At 41.6% G+C, this 22,523-nt stretch overlaps 1 protein-coding gene across 1 annotated transcript in view; it reads right to left on the reverse strand.

Moving 5' to 3' along the window:
* Window positions 1-863: 863 nt before the first annotated feature.
* Window positions 864-22,523, reverse strand: part of LOC117547757 (SH3 and multiple ankyrin repeat domains protein 3-like) — a gene marked incomplete at its 3' end in the record, with an annotated part of 149,514 nt that continues 127,854 nt past the window's right edge. Inside the window, exons 9-10 of the mRNA XM_034218572.1 lie at window positions 21,659-21,736; window positions 864-930 (exon numbers count right to left, since the gene is read on the reverse strand). Coding sequence (XP_034074463.1) covers window positions 864-930; window positions 21,659-21,736 — 145 coding nt within the window. The remainder of the gene's footprint in view (window positions 931-21,658; window positions 21,737-22,523) is intronic.

A 22,523-nucleotide genomic window follows, 5' to 3' on the forward strand; every position in this document is an offset into this window, starting at 1 on the left:
AGGGGCGTTACTCCCCAGCTAGCCAATCATCGCACCTGCTAACCCCTTTAAATCTGCTCTTCCCTCTCTGTCAGTTGTCATTTCAGGTGTCAACGCGCAGCCCTCCTCCACCCCTTCGCCTCCTGTCTCCTAATTCAGGGACAAGCTAATCCTTCTTCCTTCAGACCAGACCGAACCACTTATCACCACCACCAGTGTCTAGACCCCGGGGGGGTTCATCGGAGCGGTTTTCCCCTCCCGAATGATCATCCTATAAACCGGGGCCTAATCTCCAAACATCAGTTAATTCATTGTTATAATCTGTCAATCATAATTTTCTTATACCATGTGTCCCGGTAATAAACATGTATTTCATCTCCTGATTGAAGTTCTTTCTTTTTTCTTTCATTTGACTAATCACTCCCCTTTTAAACTGTTGGGGCGTGCCCCACACTTTGAGAAACGCTGCCCTAGTCCAATCATACCTTCTTAAAGCACTCACAACTCGAGCTTTACAAGTTGTGTGCTAAACAATCACCATCACTAGAAGAATCATTGCATCCATCTGCTGAAGATTCAATCAAACCCTTCAGTGGACACCTCTGGAAACCGACCAATCAGCTGCCTCTAAACTAAAGCAAAGCCTGAAGCCGAGGCATTGACCATTTCTCCGGCGATTGTCCCGGTGTAAACACAAACTTTCATCCCCTTGGCAACGCTCTCATAATCCCACGGAGGGGATTATACCGGGCGGTCATTTAGGAGGATCAAACCAGAGGGGGGGGATTTGAAATGTATCCCGAGGGAGATTCAGGAATACGTGCTGCGTGGTGAAAAGGTGAGGTAAAAGATGTAGGAGCGAAAACAGAAGCTGCTTTTCTTACCTATATCTGTCTCTTTGTGGTTCTTCACGAGTTCTGCAAGCTCGAAGTTCCCAGCAATAATGGCGACCTGGAGGGGGAAATAAAAGTGTTTTTATCTGTTGTATTCAGGTCCTTTTGAAAGGCTCTCACGTCTTTTAAAAATCCCTCAAAGTCACCTTTTCATCCCTAACCCCTTTTTCCTCTTGGCTCAGGACTTGTATTTCTTACTTTATTAGTTGTTTCTTTGTTTGCTTGTCTTGAAGCACTGTTTAAAATAACTATGTAAATATCATTATGATTACTTTTAGATAGTATTTAAAAAGCACAAAAGGACAGTTAGGGGATTAACTTGAAAAAGCACAATTTGTGAAGACAGATTATTATTTAAATTCACATACAGTACGTGATAACCTTTATATATACAGTCTATGGTGATAACCAACAATGAAGCCACGTTCAAAGACCATGTGCTTCCAGCTGCATTTAACTCAGATTTCAAAAGGTACTCCATCAAAAACAAGAAAGAGGCACTTATTCACAATAATGTCAGTCATTTCCTCCTCTTTGAACAGACTCTGACTTTGAACTTGATACAAAATCCTTCATGGCTTTAATCATCTGTAGCAGGGAATCTAGTAATCTAGCACGCACGCACGCACGCACACACACACACGCACACACACGCGCACACACACACACACACACACACACACACACACACACACACACACACACACACACACACACACACACACACACACACACACACACACACACACACACACACACACACACACACACACACACACACACACACACACGACAGCAGGGCCGGACTGGGACAATAAGTCAGGCCACTACCAGTTTTTTGTGCCATTTTGCTGGATTTATTTGTCAGTATTTACAGCGTTGCTGCCCGTAGTGATAGCCCTCTAAATCTACTACCTACAAATAAACATATGGAGATGGGTTACTATTTTAAAAAATGTGCAAATCTATTTAGGAACCTATGTGAACATATTTTAAGTGGGGGTGGACCTCAAATCCTATAGGGGGTCCGGGGGCTCCCCCGGTAAGATTTTTTTTTTTAAATGTTGGACTTGAATGCATCAATCTGGTGCATTTTGAGGGGGAAATAAAGAGACTACACCCATATGAAACAGAACTGTATACATTTAAATAATCATAAAATCATAAGAACATGGCCATAACCAATAACATACCATATCCAATATGAAAAAACATTGAAACTTGTTTATTTATTTGTTTTTGGTTCATTTATAGTTGTGAGTGTGTCTGTGCTCCTGAACCAGCCTCACCGTCTCCCTCCTCTCCCCCTGCTCCTCTTTGAGGCAGCAGCAAAGACTAGTTTTAGCTAACAAGTTTATCTTACCCTTTTTTCACCTAGTTGAAAAAAACATTTTTTTTATTATTCATCCATATTTTACTAATCACTCCCCCTTCAAATGGAAATATGTGTTTACATAAATGGTGACCAAACCGTTTTAGACCGACGGAGAACTTAGACTAAGTGAACTATCTAAACACTCAGAGAGTCCTTTACCTCACCTGAGCTGTAGTTATCTGCCTCTCAGTCTGACAGGAGAGGACTCTCCTCCACCTTGTTGTTGAAAAAGCTCCTTATATCCGTTAGCGCAGCTAGCACCAGATGCTAACAACAACAATACACGTAACCGGTGCGTGCACTTTATCTCACTCGCTCGCGCCACACATACACTAACACACACCCTCCCGACCTTGAATGACACACAGAGACCAATCGAGGGCATTAGTATGATCTGTATGAAAGTGGCCATGTGGGCAGGCCACATCATGTACACAGACAGTCACACTCTGTGAGGCAGAGTCAGACCCACATTTGCGCAGCGTTGCGTTCACAATACATTAAAAAAAGAATGCTCAGGCCAGCAGGCCACTTAACAGGCCAGGCCGTCGGGAAACCTCCCGGTCCTCCCAATGGCCAGTCCGGGCCTGCACGACAGGATGGAACAGTATTCACATGTGAAGTCACATGTTTATGTGAGGAGGAGAGAGTCAAAGTTTTCTGTTGCCTTCATACAAGGAATGGAGAAACAACTTGGATTATTCATTGGGTAAAAACATGGCGACACTAAATCCATTGTGTTTTAACATGATGGAAATAATGTACCAATAAAGCTTTATAAACATTAATCCCTTACTTATTCATAATAGTGTGTAAAAGCATTCCCAAATAAGTTGTTTCCAGATATATTAATGGAGTAATACTATGTTTTCAAAAATTCCTCCGATATTTCTATATTTTGTTTTTGTTGTAAACGCAAGATACTTATATACCCGGATACATTCCAATAGATAAACCTTATTGAACAGGATGATTTGAATTTAAGGCCAAACTCTTAGTTTATCACCAGCTCCACTGATGGTCGTTATCTCCTGCCTTTTGACAATAATTAACCCGATATCAATATGTTGTCAAAAGGCTGGAGCAATGGATTCAACATTCATGTATAATATCAAGAAGATTCAATAACACACACATGTTATCATTAATAATCAATCAAACAGATTAAGAATTAACTTTCATTATCAAATAAGTCAAAACACTAACAGTTTCACAAAGTAGTAATACGTTTACGAAAGGATATGTTCATAAAAGAGCCATCATTGCTCTTAACACCTGACATGTGAATCAATGTGACTCTGTACATATACATATATATCATTACTATTATAAATACACACTATTATTATTATTTATTACATTACAGATTTTATTTTTATACTCCTGGAAATAATTACTGCACTTTATTCTTTATCCCTTATTCCTAAGTATGTATGCTGCATGTATTTTGTTGTCTTATGTTGTGATGTTTTGTTTTTGTTTTGATGGCACCCTTGAAAGGGAGAAGCATTTATCTCATTGAACATGTATAATGACATTAAACTATTCTATTCTATAAAAAGGATATTTAAAAGCAGTTATCAGCATGTTCTTTGGTTAGCACTGCTTATGTGCGATATATTCTTTATTTACAATGTAATATTGTTATAACTGGCTTCTACTTCAATACACTACAGACTAATAACACTGTATTTTTATAACTTTACGTTCATAATGCTGCTACTTAATTGTTTTGTATTTGTTAACCTTGCATGTGTTCTTATTTTATTTGTACTTGCCTCTTTATTTTGTATTTTAGTCTCCTCATTTTATTGTCTTTGCTTTAACTTTAATGTAAATGTCCTCGCTACGTTGCAAATATATCATTTTTGTTCTGATGATTAGTTACCTGTATTATCTTCTGTTATCTAGTGTCGGACTGTTGTTTTTTATAAACACAAATTCCCTAAACCAGGGGTGTCCAAACTATGAAATGCGGCCCGTTGTCCATTTCTAATCGGCCCTCAGCTAATTCTTAAAATATAATGGTATACGGCTCCCGCCTGAAACTCGTGCTCGTCTTATATTGTACTTCTTAAATATATATGTGAGCCTACATTACACAGTAGTATTCATGTGTTAATAAGCCCACTATTCAAAGACATTCAGTCAATTAGAGCTGACAACATGTTCTAACAAATCTTTGTTTTATTTCCATAACAAGCTTCATATTTCCCTTATTATAAGCAATCTGAGGCTCCTGTTTTAAGGGATGAGCTGCAGCAGGATAACTGAAACCCTCTGGAGAGCTGTGATGTTTCTCAAATCATATTCAAAGCATAATTGACCTACATTTGATTGATTTTGCTGAATTATAATTTAACCTATGAGGCAGTATACCTCACCTCTAGCAGCCCGTTGTATGTTTTTCTGTATGTGGCCCTCAGTGAAAACAGTTTGGACACCCTTGACCTAAGCTCTTCATCTTCCTTTGACCAATTAAAACAAAGATGCACTTCCTGTGTGTGTCCAGCAGGGGGCGGTGAAGCCTGTTCCCCTGTCACTGACCCAGATCAGCTTCCTGTTGTTGACTCCCGGTGCCAAAGGACGCCTAAAGTCTTGCAAAAATACTTCATTTTGCTCTCATATGTTGCACACATGCACAGGAGCGAGCGTGCACACACACCTCGAGAGAAAGCTGTCAGCAGCATTATGTAATCTCTCATTCCTGGAGAACAAAATCAGGAGGAAGAGAGCTAAAAAGTGTATTATTAAAGCGGAGTTGGCTTGAGTAGTAATACTGCGCTGCCTCCCTCCACAGTTGACCTTTTTCTTCAAATAAATACTGAGAGAAAAGCACTCGAGAAGCTCTAACCGACGTGTTTTCCATCCTCTTGAATTTTTCAACACGCTGCATTAATATACAATATCTTCCTTTTTTCTCTCAGAGCTGAAGTGTGCGTCAATACATGAAACGCTGCTCTTCTTCATGTGATGCTTCCTGTGAGCGGGATGAAGAATGTAAAGGGCCCACATTCAAAAAGAGTCAACGCAGGGGATTTTTCCTACTTTTACATAAATCTATTCCTCGAATTAGTACTTTTTGGATATTAAAATGTATGTATTTTAAACAAACCTAAGTCAGACCTTGGTTAAATTACTGCTACGTTCATAAGTTCATAAATACTCGCAAATACATGAAGTCTAACACCTTCCCAGTGAAGGCTTTCAGATTGTGCTTCAGAAATAACGGGCAATATCAGAAGATGCTGATTTTTTACGGCAAGATACAATTACTATGTGCCAACAAATTAGAATGGGGGAGGAATATAATTCATATGTCATAATTAGGCAGACAATTATAAAAGCAACACAAGCTTTGGATCAGGTGCACTGTAGCTTTATTTTTAGTTTAATGTAGGATAATGATATTGGGGCACTGCTCTAATAGAGGACTATCTGTGCCTATACAGTGTGTGTCCTTCATACAGTCTATGATCCTTCATCATGAACTCCCACTCACTTCGAGGATCTCCCATAATGCACCATGCCACGTGTGACAAATCTGTGACAGGATTTTCTCCCACAGGAGGTCTGATCCGGCTCCTGGACGTGACGGAGTAACACGTCAGGAGGAAGTGACAGTGATGAAGATCCACTGAGCGCGGCCGGAAAACTGACCGATGCAGAACTAACTGAGAGGGAAGACGTTTGATGAAACACCGAGAACAGATTCAAGAGTGAATGTTTTATGTGTGTGTGTGTGTTGGAGACTTAAGATGTGATTGCAGCACGTATATAGTTTTTCAACTAATTTAATAATAATTTATATAAACAAGGTACAATAAGTTAGTTGAAGGACACGCACACACACACACACACACACACACACACACACACACACACACACACACACACACACACACACACACACACACACACACACACACACACCACACACACACACACACACACACACACACACACACACACACACACACACACACACACACACACACACACTCACACTCAGCACAGCAGTTTAAGAATTAATTAGAATCCACCTTATCCAGTAATTTTATATATATATATATATATATATGATTCTATATTGGGACATAACGCACAGTGTGTACTTGTCCTTCTGGTACTTAAAGTATATATGTTTTTCTTTATTCACCAATTCAATACTAATATATAAAAACAAGTTTCATATAAATAGTGAGACAGGATCGTTCAGGTAAAGCTGCTGTCTGTAAAACCAAAACAATGAGCTGAACGAAGCTAAATCTCTCCGTGGCAGGAATTGTAAACTGGGTTTATATGAGCTCTGGAAACAGCTGACTACTGTCTATTTGTTTATAAATCCAGAGAGGCTGAACCATAAGAGTAAAGCTGCCTTTTAGCTGAGCTGAAAGACACCAAAATAAGCGATAATGAATACCTGGACTGTAGTATCGATATAAATGACTCTCATATAAACACAAAATCCCTTGATCCACAGTCAATTTGAAATACGCTTTAATGCAGGGGATGTTAAGGATAAGTTTTTGGCACATTTAGTAAAATATAACAGATTTTAAATATCATTACTTGCATGTTTTTGTCCTGTGTATTCCCTTTATCATCTTATATCAGTTCCTGATGCTGTTGCTGCCTATAATTCCCACTGAGGCATTAGAGGTGGGGGATGGAGAGTGGGTTTCCCTGCTAGCATCTCTTGGGCTGCTGTACTCGTTGCTATGGCACCAAAACTCAGCTGTTCATTGGCTGTTCAGCTTGAACCAGGTTCGAATTGACAGTATTTATGCACTGAAAAAATTAAAAATACATGACAAAATGTCTGCTTTTGCTTTGCCGAATGTGGCCCAATGACATGATATTTGAATCTAAATTTGACATACTGTACTGCATGTCACTGGTGGCGGTAATTTGCAGCACGTGACTCTGAATAATAAGGCAGACAGAGAAGCAGAGGAGGAAAATCAGGTCTGACGTACAGTGTGTGCCAAAGGCGACGAGAAACAAGAGAGTGTGTGGGGGCAAACAGGCCAGGAGATAAAGGAGGAAGTGGGGAACAGAGGATGATTATAATGAGGAGGGCAGGTAGGAATTAGATTAGAAGAAGGTGCAGAGGAGATGTGAAATTGGACTGAAAGGAAGAAGAAAAGTACATTAAATCAGGTATTGTAGTGGGGATACAAAGCTTAGAAGTGCACAGAGGTTATATTACGAGGGAAATTCAGTTTGAGGAGACCAAGGAGAGTTAGGGGAAGTGGAGAGGATGTGGCCAATTGTTGGAGGCGATTGTTAAATAAAGAAAATCAATTTGTATCTCTCTGAAAGCCCTCTATCTGCAGAACGGCGCACTCAGAGAGGATGATGGGAGTTTTCTGTCCTCAAATTCTCTTCCTTTTGTTGCACTCCACAATGGTGATCAGGCTAAGCTGTGACACACACACACACACACACACACACACACACACACACACACACACACACACACACACACACACACACACACACACACACACACACACACAACACACACACACACACACACACACACACACACACACACACACACACCACACACACACACACACACACACCACACACACACACACACACACACACACACACACACACACACACACACACACACACACACACACATGATATTATCAAATGGCATGGCCACACACCCACGCTGTGTCCTAATTAAGATCTGCAGCGGGCGTCGTTCAGCCGAGGCAATCACTTTTTATTAACATTTGCACTTTGCAGTTGTTAATTCGGCTCCTAATGATGATGCTTGCATGAAGTCTCTCTGTTCGAATGACAAGCGTGCAGAGTGCCTGCTCTCTGTAGAGGTGGTTGTTTAAAAATAAAATGGTATTTCCCATTGGTGTAGAAAATGTAGTGACCTACTGCAGATGCAAATGTGCCTCACAACTGCATTAAATATGCTTAGGCGCCAAAATAATGAGCAGATGGTTGTCCTTAGACATTTGCCATATAGTAAAAATAAATAATGATTTGATTATATTTAGAACAACACTCTCCCTGCTGCTTTAGAGACGAATCAGTTCGATTTTTCACATAATTATTCTTGTTATAAATATATTGCAACGTGCAGATTTTATTCAAAGCTCTATTTTTTTATTGAATTTAAAATATCTATTTCTAATGACTTTTTTGGATTAAAATATTTTATCTGAAGTGCTGTGTTAATTCTGGACATTTTGTATATTTATTTGTGGCATTGATTATAACGTTACAAAGTTTTGGGACGTTTACATTCATCTAGGACCGATTCAAATTGTGTTTTGGGCCAATTCTGGGAGGCTTTTTTAACATTTTAAAGAACGTTTTATTCTAAAAAAGGGGTAGGGGAGGGGTATTCTACGATGGCCGACAGGTGCCAATACATTACAACGGCCCAAAGCACTTACATGTACACCATAGGAACGCCCTGCATATACTTCAGTGCATTTCTCCTAATGGAAGTGTTTTTTGACGAAGTAAGCAGGGACGTGCACAGACATTTTGGGGGGCGGGGGCTCAAGTTAGAAAAAGGGCACTTCCCATAATCATTTATAAAAAAAAATGTTGCTTCCATGTTTTCGTTCACTCTAATGGAAATAAAACTTCCAAGAAACACATATAAATGGTGTTCGTCTTACACCATGTCTGAATTCATCTATAGATTTAAAGCTAATCTGCATTTAAACATAACATTTCAGGGGAAAATACTGACTTGACGTAAGTAACTATCTGGAGAAGTTGTGAGGTGATGTGTTTTTTTGTTTTATCCTTTTTACCTGCAATGCCTGCCGTGGTAACTGCATACAAATTAGCGCATTTTAATTAGGCCTAGTTAACGCCTAATTTAGTAAAGTGGGAGGTGCTGCTACCTGTCTGTCTGAAGTGACTGTAAAGTGGGAGGTGCTGCTACCTGTCTGTCTGAAGGGACTGTAAAGTGGGAGGTGCTGCTACCTGTCTGTCTGAAGGGACAGTAAAGTGGGAGGTGCTGCTACCTGTCTGTCTGAAGGGACTGTAAAGTGGGAGGTGCTGCTACCTGTCTGTCTGAAGGGACTGTAAAGTGGGAGGTGCTGCTACCTGTCTGTTTGAAGGGACTGTAAAGTGGGAGGTGCTGCTACCTGTCTGTCTGAAGGGACTGTAAAGTAGGAGGTGCTGCTACCTGTCTGTATGAAGTGACTGTAAAGTGGGAGGTGCTGCTACCTGTCTGTCTGAAGGGACTGTAAAGTGGGAGGTGCTGCTACCTGTCTGTCTGAAGGGACTGTAAAGTGGGAGGTGCCTGCCTACCTGTCTGTCTGAAGGGACTGTAAAGTGGGAGGTGCTGCTACCGGTCCTGTATGAAGGGACTGTAAAGTAGGAGGTGCTGCTACCTGTCTGTAATGAAGTGACTGTAAAGTGGGAGGTGCTGCTACCTGTCTGTCTGAAGGGACTGTTAAAGTGGGAGGTGCTGCTTGCTACCTGTCTGTCTGAAGGGACTGTAAAGTGGGAGGTGCTGCTACCTGTCTGTCTGAAGGGACAGTAAAGTGGGAGGTGCTGCTACCTGTCTGTCTGAAGGGACTGTAAAGTAGGAGGGTGCTTGCTACTGTCTGTATGAAGTGACTGTAAAGTGGGAGGTGCTGCTTACCTGTCTGTCTGAAGGACTGTAAAGTGGGAGGTGCTGCTACCTGTCTGTCTGAAGGACTGTAAGTGGGAGGTGCTGCTACCTGTCTGTCTGAAGGGACAGTAAAGTGGGAGGTGCTGCTACCCTGTCTGTCTGAAGGGACTGTAAAGTGGGAGGTGCTGCTACCTGTCTGTCTGAAGGGACTGTAAAGTGGGAGGTGCTGCCTACCTGTCTGTCTGAAGGGACTGTAAAGTGGAGGTGCTTGCTACCTGTCTGTATGAAGGGACTGTAAAGTGGGAGGTGCTGCTACCTGTCTGTCTGAAGTGACTGTAAAGTGGGAGGTGCTGCTAACCTGTCTGTCTGAAGGGACTGTTAAAGTGGGAGGTGCTGCTACCTGTCTGTCTGAAAGGGACTTGTTAAAGTGGGGGTGCTGCTACCTGTTGTCTGAGGGACTGTAAAGTGGGAGGTGCTGCTACCTGTCTGTCTGAAGGGACGTAAAGTGGGAGGTGCTGCTACCTGTCTGTCTGAAGGGACAGTAAAGTGGGAGGTGCTGCTACCTGTCTGTCTGAAGGGACTGTAAAGTGGGAGGTGCTGCTACCTGTCTGTCTGAAGGGACTGTAAAGTGGGAGGTGCTGCTACCTGTCTGTCTGAAGGGACTGTAAAGTGGGAGGTGCTGCTACCTGTCTGTCTGAAGGGACTGTAAAGTGGGAGGTTGCTGCTACCTGTCTGTCTGAAGGGACAGTAAAGTGGGAGGTGCTGCTACCTGTCTGTCTGAAGGGACAGTAAAGTGGGAGGTGCTGCTACCTGTCTGTCTGAAGGGACTGTAAAGTGGGAGGTGCTGCTACCTGTCTGTCTGAAGGGACTGTAAAGTGGGAGGTGCTGCTACCTGTCTGTCTGAAGGGACTGTAAAGTAGGAGGTGCTGCTACCTGTCTGTATGAAGGGACTGTAAAGTGGGAGGTGCTGCTACCTGTCTGTCTGAAGTGACTGTAAAGTGGGAGGTGCTGCTACCTGTCTGTCTGAAGGGACTGTAAAGTGGGAGGTGCTGCTACCTGTCTGTCTGAAGGGACTGTAAAGTGGGAGGTGCTGCTACCTGTCTGTCTGAAGGGACTGTAAAGTGGGAGGTGCTGCTACCTGTCTGTCTGAAGGGACTGCCGATGTCCGCACCGCTGTGCAGGAGACGTGGAGGGAGGGGGGGGGGGGGGGGGGGAGGGAAGGAAGGATGGACACCAGTGAAAAATACACGACTTTATGACCAAGATTTCGATTAAAATACAAAAAACGTGAAACTAAATCACTCCCCACTCGTATTGATCCACATGAATCCATGATTTTATGAAACTCGTTGAATTAATATTAGTTTTGTTCTGCTCTGATTGGTTAACTGGCCGGCTCTGTTGGGATTGGTCAACCGCTTTAAGATGTCCCGCCCCTTAGCCTATCGCGTACAATGTGTTAGAGAGCTAGCCAATAGAATTGCAAGTGTTACAGTACATACAGATGTCACTATGAACACAGGGATTTTAGCCTTTGCAGACCATTTACATGCACACTACACTACACTACTACAGGAAAGGGAAAACCCCCAAAAAGCAGAAGATGGCCTCTTTAAAGAGCCGTACCGCAACTAAGATCTAAAAGTACTACCTTACAGATGTATGTCTTTTGGATAACAGAAACACTCCTGGATAGATTTTCATGAAACTTAATGGAATGGCACATCATGGTCTGAGGAAAAAATAATATGTTGTAGTGATATTAGCATTTGTAGACCATTCACATGCACTAAACTTCAGTTTAAAGGTCCCCTATTATCCTATTTTTATCAATATATTATAGGTCACAGATATATACAAAACATGTCTCTGAAGTGTTTGCCTCCAAACACCAAACAGATCATTGCAGCATTACCCATAATCCCCTCTGTTTCAGCCCTGTTTCCAAAGTGCTGATTCTCTGTCTGTTACTTTAGATGAAAACAAGGAGCCCCTCCCCACGCCCCTCTGAGAGAGATTTGGTTACAAAGAACTCAATGGTGCTCTAGGAGGAGATGCAGGTGATAAGGGGGGGGGGGGGTTACCTTGGTTGGTGATTGGCTAATGGTTACACAAGACAAAACATCGTTATGACATCATAAAGTGTCCTAAATCTGATTCTGCTCTGTCTTGCAGTAGGCTGGTTCCTGGGAGGATCTCCTGGCCACAGAACGGGTTCGATCAGGACGACCCCGCACCGCGTCTGCACTATTTTGAGTGGCACATGATTCTTTTGGACAATAAACCCCTAATCATTCACCTGACTCCTTCTCCTTCTGTCCTTTTTAACCTGCGAGTGAGCGGATGTGCTCACACAAAAGTGGATTTTGCACAATAGGTGAGCTTTGAACTCGTGCAGCAGGGGTTATGAAATGTGGTGAAAAGTGTGATACCAGAAGAGTTAAACAGCCCATTAAAGTGGCCTACAAAAAGCCTGTCTTAGTATACTCTTGATTATTAGTTTTTTTAAGCATTTATCCCTCTTGTCTTCTTCCATCAGTTACTGAATTCCTGTATTTTCCAGATCGCGGCCACTTTAGAGAACAGGCCTAAACTTGTTGGATTGAGCTTCTGGCTCCATGTGTAGGTGGAGAGTGCAACTGTGATAAAGATAGTAAGAGCAAGAGAGCGAGTTCCTCCTCTCGAAAACAAGAGAGAGTGCACAGCATGTCTAGTGGCTGCTTGTTGTTCTGTTTCTGTCACTGGAGATCTGCTGCTTGTGTCTCTCTCACAACACATTTCTGCCCAAACGTTTTCTGAAAGCTGCTGAAAATGTTGGCAGCGGAAAGAAAGACAGCATCTCTTCTCTGTGAATCTGACAGACTGAAGCCATTTCCTGTTTGAAACTGGCCCCTTTGTTTCTCACATTCCTCCACAAGCTTTATTTCTGTTGTTACATAATGATGCTTTTATCACTTCTTTTTTTTTTTAAGAGGAACTTGCACAAATATATGACTCGCTATCTTGCTAGATTTTCCACATTTCTCATGTCTGCTGTAAACCTCAAATCCAGAACATGATCAAATAGCACCAAAAGTTTCAATTGTGTGCAGGGGAAATCATTACATACCAATTTAACAGCCAAATATTGCATTAAAGTACAAAACATCAGCAAGAGTTTAAATGGGGCGACTTTATCTACCAATCAGAGAGTCAGTGATTGGATTCCCGACCCCTAGAGTCACATGTAAAAGTGTATTTGGATAAGACACCCTCAATGGCTCCCCTAGGCATGTATTATAGTTGTTAAAAGCATCAACTAAATAACATGAAATGTAATTTAAAGGTAGACTTTTCTATCTATTTTCAACAAGTGGACATTTTATGTTAATGTTCTGGTTCATATCAGTATGTAGTGTCTCTACTTTAAAGAGTCCTCTCCAGCTGATGTTCAGGTGTATATCAGTATGTAGTGTCTCTACTTTAAAGAGTCCTTTCCTGCTGATGATCAGGTGTTTATCAGTATGTAGTGTCTCTACTTTAATGAGTCCTCTCCTGCTGATGTTCAGGTGTATATCAGTATGTAGTGTCTCTACTTTAAAGAGTCCTTTCCTGCTGATGATCAGGTGTTTATCAGTATGTAGTGTCTCTACTTTAAAGAGTCCTCTCCTGCTGATGTTCAGGTGTATATCAGTATGTAGTGTCCTCTACTTTAAAGAGTCCTCTCCTGCTGATGTTCAGGTGTATATCAGTATGTAGTGTCTCTACTTTAAAGAGTCCTCTCCTGCTGATGTTCAGGTGTATAATCAGTATGTAGTGTCTCTACTTTAAAGAGTCCTCTCCTGCTGATGTTCAGGTGTATATCAGTATGTAGTGTCTCTACTTTAAAGAGTCCTCTCCTGCTGATGTTCAGGTTCATATCAGTATGTAGTGTCTCTACTTTAAAGAGTCCTCTCCAGCTGATGTTCAGGTGTATATCAGTATGTAGTGTCTCTACTTTAAAGAGTCCTTTCCTGCTGATGATCAGGTGTTTATCAGTATGTAGTGTCTCTACTTTAAAGAGTCCTCTCCTGCTGATGTTCAGGTGTATATCAGTATGTAGTGTCTCTACTTTAAAGAGTCCTCTCCTGCTGATGTTCAGGTGTATATCAGTATGTAGTGTCTCTACTTTAAAGAGTCCTCTCCTGCTGATGTTCAGGTGTATATCAGTATGTAGTGTCTCTACTTTAAAGAGTCCTCTCCTGCTGATGTTCAGGTTCATATCAGTATGTAGTGTCTCTACTTTAAAGAGTCCTCTCCAGCTGATGTTCAGGTGTATATCAGTATGTAGTGTCTCTACTTTAAAGAGTCCTTTCCTGCTGATGATCAGGTGTATATCAGTATGTAGTGTCTCTACTTTAAAGAGTCCTCTCCTGCTGATGTTCAGGTGTATATCAGTATGTAGTGTCTCTACTTTAAAGAGTCCTCTCCTGCTGATGTTCAGGTGTATATCAGTATGTAGTGTCTCTACTTTAAAGAGTCCTCTCCTGCTGATGTTCAGGTGTATATCAGTATGTAGTGTCTCTACTTTAAAGAGGTCCTCTCCTGCTGATGTTCAGGTGTATATCAGTATGTAGTGTCTCTACTTTAAAGAGTCCTCTCCTGCTGATGTTCAGGTGTATATCAGTATGTAGTGTCTCTACTTTAAAGAGTTCTCTCCTGCTGATGTTCAGGTGTATATCAGTATGTCGTGTCTCTACTTTAAAGAGTCCTCTCCTGCTGATGTTCAGGTGTATATCAGTATGTAGTGTCTCTACTTTAAAGAGTCCTCTCCTGCTGATGTTCAGGTGTATATCAGTATGTAGTGTATGTCTCTACTTTAAAGAGTCCTCTCCTGCTGATGTTCAGGTGTATATCAGTATATAGTGTCTCTACTTTAAAGAGTCCACTCCTGCTGATGTTTAGGTGTATATCAGTATGTAGTGTCTCTACTTTAAAGAGTCCTCTCCTGCTGATGTTCAGGTGTATATCAGTATGTAGTGTATCTACTTTAAAGAGTCCTCTCCTGCTGATGTTCAGGTGTATATCAGTATGTAGTGTCTCTACTTTAAAGAGTCCTCTCCAGCTGATGTCCAGGTGTATATCAGTATGTAGTGTCTCTACTTTAAAGAGTCCTCTCCTGCTGATGTTCAGGTGTATATCAGTATATAGTGTCTCTACTTTAAAGAGTCCTCTCCTGCTGATGTTCAGGTGTATATCAGTATGTATTGTCTCTACTTTAAAGAGTCATCTCCTGCTGATGTTCAGGTGTAGTATCAGTATGTAGTGTCTCTACTTTAAAGAGTCCTCTCCTGCTGATGTTCAGGTGTATATCAGTATGTAGTGTCTCTACTTTAAAGAGTCCTCTCCTGCTGATGTTCAGGTGTATATCAGTATGTAGTGTCTCTACTTTAAAGAGTCCTCTCCTGCTGATGTTCAGGTGTATATCAGTATGTAGTGTCTCTACTTTAAAGAGTCCTCTCCAGCTGATCTTCAGGTGTATATCAGTATGTAGTGTCTCTACTATAAAGAGTCCCTCTCCTGCTGATGTTCAGGTGTATATCAGTATATAGTGTCTCTACTTTAAAGAGTCCTCTCCTGCTGATGTTCAGGTGTATATCAGTATGTAGTGTCTCTACTTAAAGAGTCCTCTCCTGCTGATGTTCAGGTGTATATCAGTATGTAGTGTATCTACTTTAAAGAGTCCTCTCCTGCTGATGTTCAGGTGTATATCAGTATGTAGTGTCTCTACTTTAAAGAGTCCTCTCCAGCTGATGTCCAGGTGTATATCAGTATGTAGTGTCCTCTACTTTAAAGAGTCCTCTCCTGCTGATGTTCAGGTGTATATCAGTATATAGTGTCTCTACTTTAAAGAGTCCTCTCCTGCTGTATTCAGGTGTATATCAGTATGTAGTGTCTCTACTTTAAAGAGTCCTCTCCAGCTGATGTCCAGGTGTATATCAGTATGTAGTGTCTCTACTTTAAAGAGTCCTCTCCTGCTGATGTTCAGGTGTATATCAGTATATAGTGTCTCTACTTTAAAGAGTCCTCTCCTGCTGATGTTCAGGTGTATATCAGTATGTATTGTCTCTACTTTAAAGAGTCATCTCCTGCTGATGTTCAGGTGTATATCAGTATGTAGTGTCTCTACTTTAAAGAGTCCTCTCCTGCTGATGTTCAGGTGTATATCAGTATGTATTGTCCTCTACTTTAAAGAGTCCTCTCCTGCTGATGTTAGGTGTATATCAGCATGTAGTGTCTCTACTTTAAAGAGTCCTCTCCTGCTGATGTTCAGGTGTATATCAGTATGTAGTGTCTCTACTTTAAAGAGTCCTCTCCTGCTGATGTTCAGGTGTATATCAGTATGTAGTGTCCTCTACTTTAAAGAGTCCTTCTCCTGCTGATGTTCAGGTGTATATCAGTATGTAGTGTCTCTACTTTAAAGAGTCCTCTCCTGCTGATTGTTCAGGTGTATATCAGTATGTAGTGTCTCTACTTTAAAGAGTCCTCTCCAGCTGATGTTCAGGTGTATATCAGTATGTAGTGTCTCTACTTTAAAGAGTCCTCTCCTGCTGATGTTCAGGTGTATATCAGTATATAGTGTCTCTACTTTAAAGAGTCCTCTCCTGCTGATGTTCAGGTGTATATCAGTATGTATTGTCTCTACTTTAAAGAGTCCTCTCCTGCTGATGTTCAGGTGTATATCAGTATGTAGTGTCTCTACTTTAAAGAGTCCTCTCCTGCTGATGTTCAGGTGTATATCAGTATGTAGTGTCTCTACTTTAAAGAGTCCTCTCCAGCTGATGTTCAGGTGTATATCAGTATGTAGTGTCCTCTACTTTAAAGAGTCCTCTCCTGCTGATGTTCAGGTGTATATCAGTATATAGTGTCTCTACTTTAAAGAGTCCTCTCCTGCTGATGTTCAGGGTGTATATCAGTATGTATTGTCTCTACTTTAAAGAGTCCTCTCCTGCTGATGTTCAGGGTGTATATCAGTATGTAGTGTCTCTACTTTAAAGAGTCCTCTCCTGCTGATGTTCAGGTGTATTATCAGTATGTAGTGTCTCTACTTTAAAGAGTCCTCTCCTGCTGATGTTCAGGTGTATATCAGTATGTATTGTCTCTACTTTAAAGAGTCCTCTCCTGCTGATGTTCAGGTGTATATCAGTATGTAGTGTCTCTACTTTAAAGAGTCCTCTCCTGCTGATGTTCAGGTGTATATCAGTATGTATTGTCTCTACTTTAAAGAGTCCTCTCCTGCTGATGTTCAGGTGTATATCAGTATGTATTGTCTCTACTTTAAAGAGTCCTCTCCTGCTGATGTTCAGGTGTATATCAGCATGTAGTGTCTCTACTTTAAAGAGTCCTCTCCTGCTGATGTTCAGGTGTATATCAGTATGTAGTGTCTCTACTTTAAAGAGTCCTCTCCTGCTGATGTTCAGGTGTATATCAGTATGTAGTGTCTCTACTTTAAAGAGTCCTCTCCTGCTGATGTTCAGGTGTATATCAGTATGTAGTGTCTCTACTTTAAAGAGTCCTCTCCTGCTGATGTTCAGGTGTATATCAGTATGTAGTGTCTCTACTTTAAAGAGTCCTCTCCAGCTGATGTTCAGGTGTATATCAGTATGTAGTGTCTCTACTTTAAAGAGTCCTCTCCTGCTGATGTTCAGGTGTATATCAGTATATAGTGTCTCTACTTTAAAGAGTCCTCTCCTGCTGATGTTCAGGGTTTATATCAGTATGTATTGTCTCTACTTTAAAGAGTCCTCTCCTGCTGATGTTCAGGTGTATATCAGTATGTAGTGTCTCTACTTTAAAGAGTCCTCTCCTGCTGATGTTCAGGTGTATATCAGTATGTAGTGTCCTCTACTTTAAAGAGTCCTCTCAGCTGATGTTCAGGTGTATATCAGTATGTAGTGTCCTCTACTTTAAAGAGTCCTCTCCTGCTGATGTTCAGGTGTATATCAGTATATAGTGTCTCTACTTTAAAGAGTCCTCTCCTGCTGATGTTCAGGTGTATATCAGTATGTATTGTCTCTACTTTAAAGAGTCCTCTCCTGCTGATGTTCAGGTGTATATCAGTATGTAGTGGCTCTACTTTAAAGAGTCCTCTCCAGCTGATGTCCAGGTGTATATCAGTATGTAGTGTCTCTACTTTAAAGAGTCCTCTCCTGCTGATGTTCAGGTGTATATCAGTATATAGTGTCTCTACTTTAAATAGTCCTCTCCTGCTGATGTTCAGGTGTATATCAGTATGTATTGTCTCTACTTTAAAGAGTCCTCTCCTGCTGATGTTCAGGTGTATATCAGTATGTAGTGTCTCTACATGTCTCCATGCTTTAATGTTCAAAAAGCTCTTTATTTTTCTCATACTGCCTGTGCTGCAGCACCTCTTTTCACCCTCTGTCTGAAACCAGAGCCCAGTCTGCTCAAGTCTTACCCAATGATGTCACTATGACACGGAAGTAAACAAAGGCATCCAATGGAGGCGTTCCAGGCGGGTTTAACACAGCGATTTCAGCCTTTGCAGACTATTAACATGCACAAAAGCCCAATAGAGTAGTAGAGTGATTACATATGTTTGTGGGCCGACCCGGAAGTAAGCTGCTGGTTCCCTTGAGAAAAAGCAACGGGATTTCTCCATTGGATTTTGGGAAATTGTAAAAATTAAGATCTGTGGAAAACGAACCTAAATGCACGTTTTGTTCAGCCGGATAATCTCCACATGTCTACCCTACTTTTATAATTTTCGAATCATAAATCTAATCGCCAGAAGCAAAGTGCTAACGTTATGCTATAAAGCAGGGGCGGACTGGCCATTGGGAATACCGGGAGTTTCCCCGGTGGGCCTAAATCCTATCGGCCCACATTTGTAAGTGTTCCGGCCCAGCCCAGCCCAGTGGGGTGTGGCTGGGCTGGTTCATTTTGATAGGCTACCTTTGTTCTATCTATCAGTTTCAATTTCACACATCAGGCCCGTAGCAGCTGTCACTGCGCAGTGAACGATCAGGAGTGAGTGACTGAGAGACCTAGCTGGCAGTTGCTTACAGATGGATAAACGGCGTTTTTGTATAGTTTGTGTATACAGTATACAGTGTAGCGAGCCCTGGGTTCAGAGGGAGGGGCTTGCATAGGGGAGGGGGGGTTGGCAGGGAAACGGGGTTCAGGGGGAGTGGCTGTACCCGTACGATAGAAAAGGGGGAAGTGATGTCTGACTCAGAGGTCGCGCGGCTGTGGAGAAGAACGTGTTGCCCACATTCTGTTACTGAGTTTAGGCTAGTTAGCTAGCAGGTTTATTGTTTTGCGTGCAGTCACTTTTGCCTCCACTTGCTGTTCAAATAAATGTTGAAAAAAAAAGTAAATCTATTTACAGTTCTGTTTTATATGGGTGTTGAAGAAGAAGAAGAATTGGGAGGGATGAACCCCTCTTTAATGGTCACACATGCAGAGCACACAGCACACACAGTGAAATGTGATCTCTGCTTTTAACCTAGTACCAGGAGTCTATACTAGGAGCAGTGGGCAGCTATTGTACAGCACCCGTGGAGGGGGGAAGGGGGATGTCCGGTGCCTTGCTCAAGGGCACCACGGCAGGGCAGGAGGTGAACTGGGACCTCTTCAAGTAGAAGTCCACACTCCAAATGTAGGTCTGGCCGGGGACTTGAACCGGCGACCCTACGGCTCACAGTCCAAGCCCCTACTGACTGCCATAGATTTAGTCCCTAAAGTGCACCAGATTGATGCATTTAACTTCAACATTAAAAAAAAAAAATGTGTCTCAACCACAGACTTTATTTCCAGCTATTTTCCAAAAACATGTTCAGAAACCGTTGACTCTGAGACGAGGGAACCGGAAGGGGTAAAATGCTATCTCAACTTCTGGGTTTTTAGGACTGGTTTCCTGCACCACTCTATTGGGTCCATTTAACTCGTTGAGTATGAGATGTGTTTCTTCTTCTCTGGATTCTCTCTGAAGTCCACATGCATGATGCAACACATTATTGATCCTGTATGCTGCTCTAACAGAAATAGATCTGCATCCTCACTGAGCTGCATGTAGGCCGAGCGTTAAACACCGTGATGTGACCGGGCTCAGTCCCCTCATCAAGCGCTTCTATAATCAAGCGCTCCACTGGAGAGGCTGTGAGGACCCCGTGGGACTGCCCGTCATAAAAGCCTGCCTGAAAACACTCCTCTGCAGCTCGGGAAGAGGTTAAGAGTCAGAGACGCAGATCTGAACGCTGCCGGGGTTTCTCCCTGAGATGGATGTGATGTGGATGTGTACACAGTGGTGGAAAGTATAAGTACATTTACTCAAGTACTGTACTACAATTGTGAGTATTCTCCCTTCATGCTACTGCACCACATTTATTGTAAAGCATTGGTAACCAGCTACTTTGCAGATTTAGATTATGAATACAAAATATAAATCAACTAATGAATTGTGATGTATTATTATTGACTAATGCACCTGGCATTATAGAAAGACGTTACAGTTAGCTCCACCTTCTACAAGCTGCAACATTCAAGTGATGAACACATTAAGGCATCACTATTTTTAAACCAATGAGTTAATAAATACTTTAGTCTCAACATCGAGCACTTTCACTTTATATTTTGAGGCTTGTCTTTTGGACTTTTACTTAAGTCAGATTTTGTATGAAGGACTTTCACTTGTGACAGAGTTGGTCTCCTTTGTTTACTTATAGAACCTAGTGACATCACTATGCAACACTCGCACTTCTATTGGCTAACGCTCTAACACATTGTACGTGATAGGCTAAGGGGCGGGACTAAGCAGTTGACTAATCACAACAGAGTCGGCCAGCTAACCAATCAGAGCAGACTGGGCTAATAATCCATGCACACACACTCAAACTTTAAAACTCCTGTATATGGATATCCTGTATCTTATTCTGTTTTTAGCTTTGTTTTTATTTCACTGCTTTTGGCACGTATTGCCGGTTTTTAAATTGTGTTTAAAAGCGGATTTAAAATGAGTTTCATTTTCACTTTGTTTCGTGTGAAGCATTTCAAATTGACTTATCGTTAAAATCAACTTTTGTTGCCGCTGTGAAAACATAACAATAGCAATATTGGATCCTTTAATATTCCCCATTTAGTCAATTACAGAATAACATGCTCTTCCAGCCGATTTTATACAAACATGTTTGACTTTCAGAAGTTGAATGAACTTCATATTGCCGCTCGATTTGTTTATAGTGTTTCCCAAAGTTGATGTTTTGCAGAAAACACACTTTAGTTGTGAAACGTGCTAAAAGCTGAGAAGTGAAATGACTAAACAGACGCTTCCAAGGTCTCGATGTTCGTTTAGGTTCCCCTCTCATCACCATTCAACTGAAACAAATCTAATGCTGGGCAGGAAAATACATTTACAATCCCATGTTGCAGCTGACCTTGACCGTAACGCACTGTTTCCATGGTAACAAATGAGATGAAGACGTAATAAAATGAGCTAAAAATGTTTCCCCCCACGCTGCAAGCTGAAATCGATCTCCTGTCATCGCTGACATGCAAACCAAACGGGTGGAAGAGATTTTTAATTTTTTTAATGTGTGTGTTGTGTGTGTGTGTGTGTGGTGTGTGTGGTGTGTGTTGTGTGTGTGTGTGTGTTGTGTGTGTGTATGTGTGTATGTGTGTATGTGTGTGTGTGTGTGTGTGTGTGTGTGTGTGTGTGTGTGTGTGTGTGTGTGTGTGTTGTGTGTGTGTGTGTGTGTGGGTGTGTGTGGGGGTGGGGGTGTGTGGGTGTGTGTGGTGTGTGTGTGTGTGTGACTGTACCTGAAATGGACTCTGGCTGTTGTAGTTCTTCACGTCCTTGTGGGCTCCACGAACAAGCAGCACTCTGGCACAGTTATCCTGAGGAGAGAAGAGGAAAACAAAACAATGAGTGAAACAAAGCTGGGAAAATGTTTAAAAACAGAAATCCTTTCATTTCCCTACTTTTTGGAGGAAAACTACAGATTAGCTTCCTGTGACTTTAGCAGAAACCTCCAGAAGTAGTGGCTGAACATCCAAACACTGCCACAGGAAGATAAATAAAAACAACGACCTACATGAGGAATGGTAGCGCTGCTAAGTGAGAATATATCTGCACTCAAACAGGAAGAGGAGTGAGATGGAGAGACGTAGAGAAGAACAGAGAGCTGGAGAGCGCTGAGGGCTTTGAATCTGCTGCACAAATCGCCCACAAAGTGCTCAACCACGCATGCACCGTGCACACACACATGGACATAAATACTTTTTTTAGATCCACAATAAGCTATTGAGAGTTGCTCACACAGAAACACAAGCATAATCTGTGCAGTGTTGACAAATGCCAGCGTTTAGACATTAAAACGTTATTTAAAGGATGCATGAGTGTGATGTTTTTACTGGAGAGGAGCCATCACACAACATTTATTTCCAATACAACATATTTAATGACGCTTCTAAATGCAAATGTGTGAATTAAAGCAATCACATGCTACTACTTCCTGTATAACGGTGTTATTTAAGACTCTTAGTTCAAACAAAATGCACATAGTGATTGATTGATTGTATATTAGTATTATTTATTGATTTAAATTGCTCCAAAATGTTCTTTTTTTCAGGTCTGCACAACTAAACGTGGAGAAACAGCATTCAGGTTGTATACCCCATAAAT

The sequence above is a fragment of the Gymnodraco acuticeps genome, unplaced genomic scaffold (genome assembly GCF_902827175.1).
Source record: "Gymnodraco acuticeps unplaced genomic scaffold, fGymAcu1.1, whole genome shotgun sequence".
Classification (NCBI taxonomy): Eukaryota; Metazoa; Chordata; class Actinopteri; order Perciformes; family Bathydraconidae; genus Gymnodraco; species Gymnodraco acuticeps.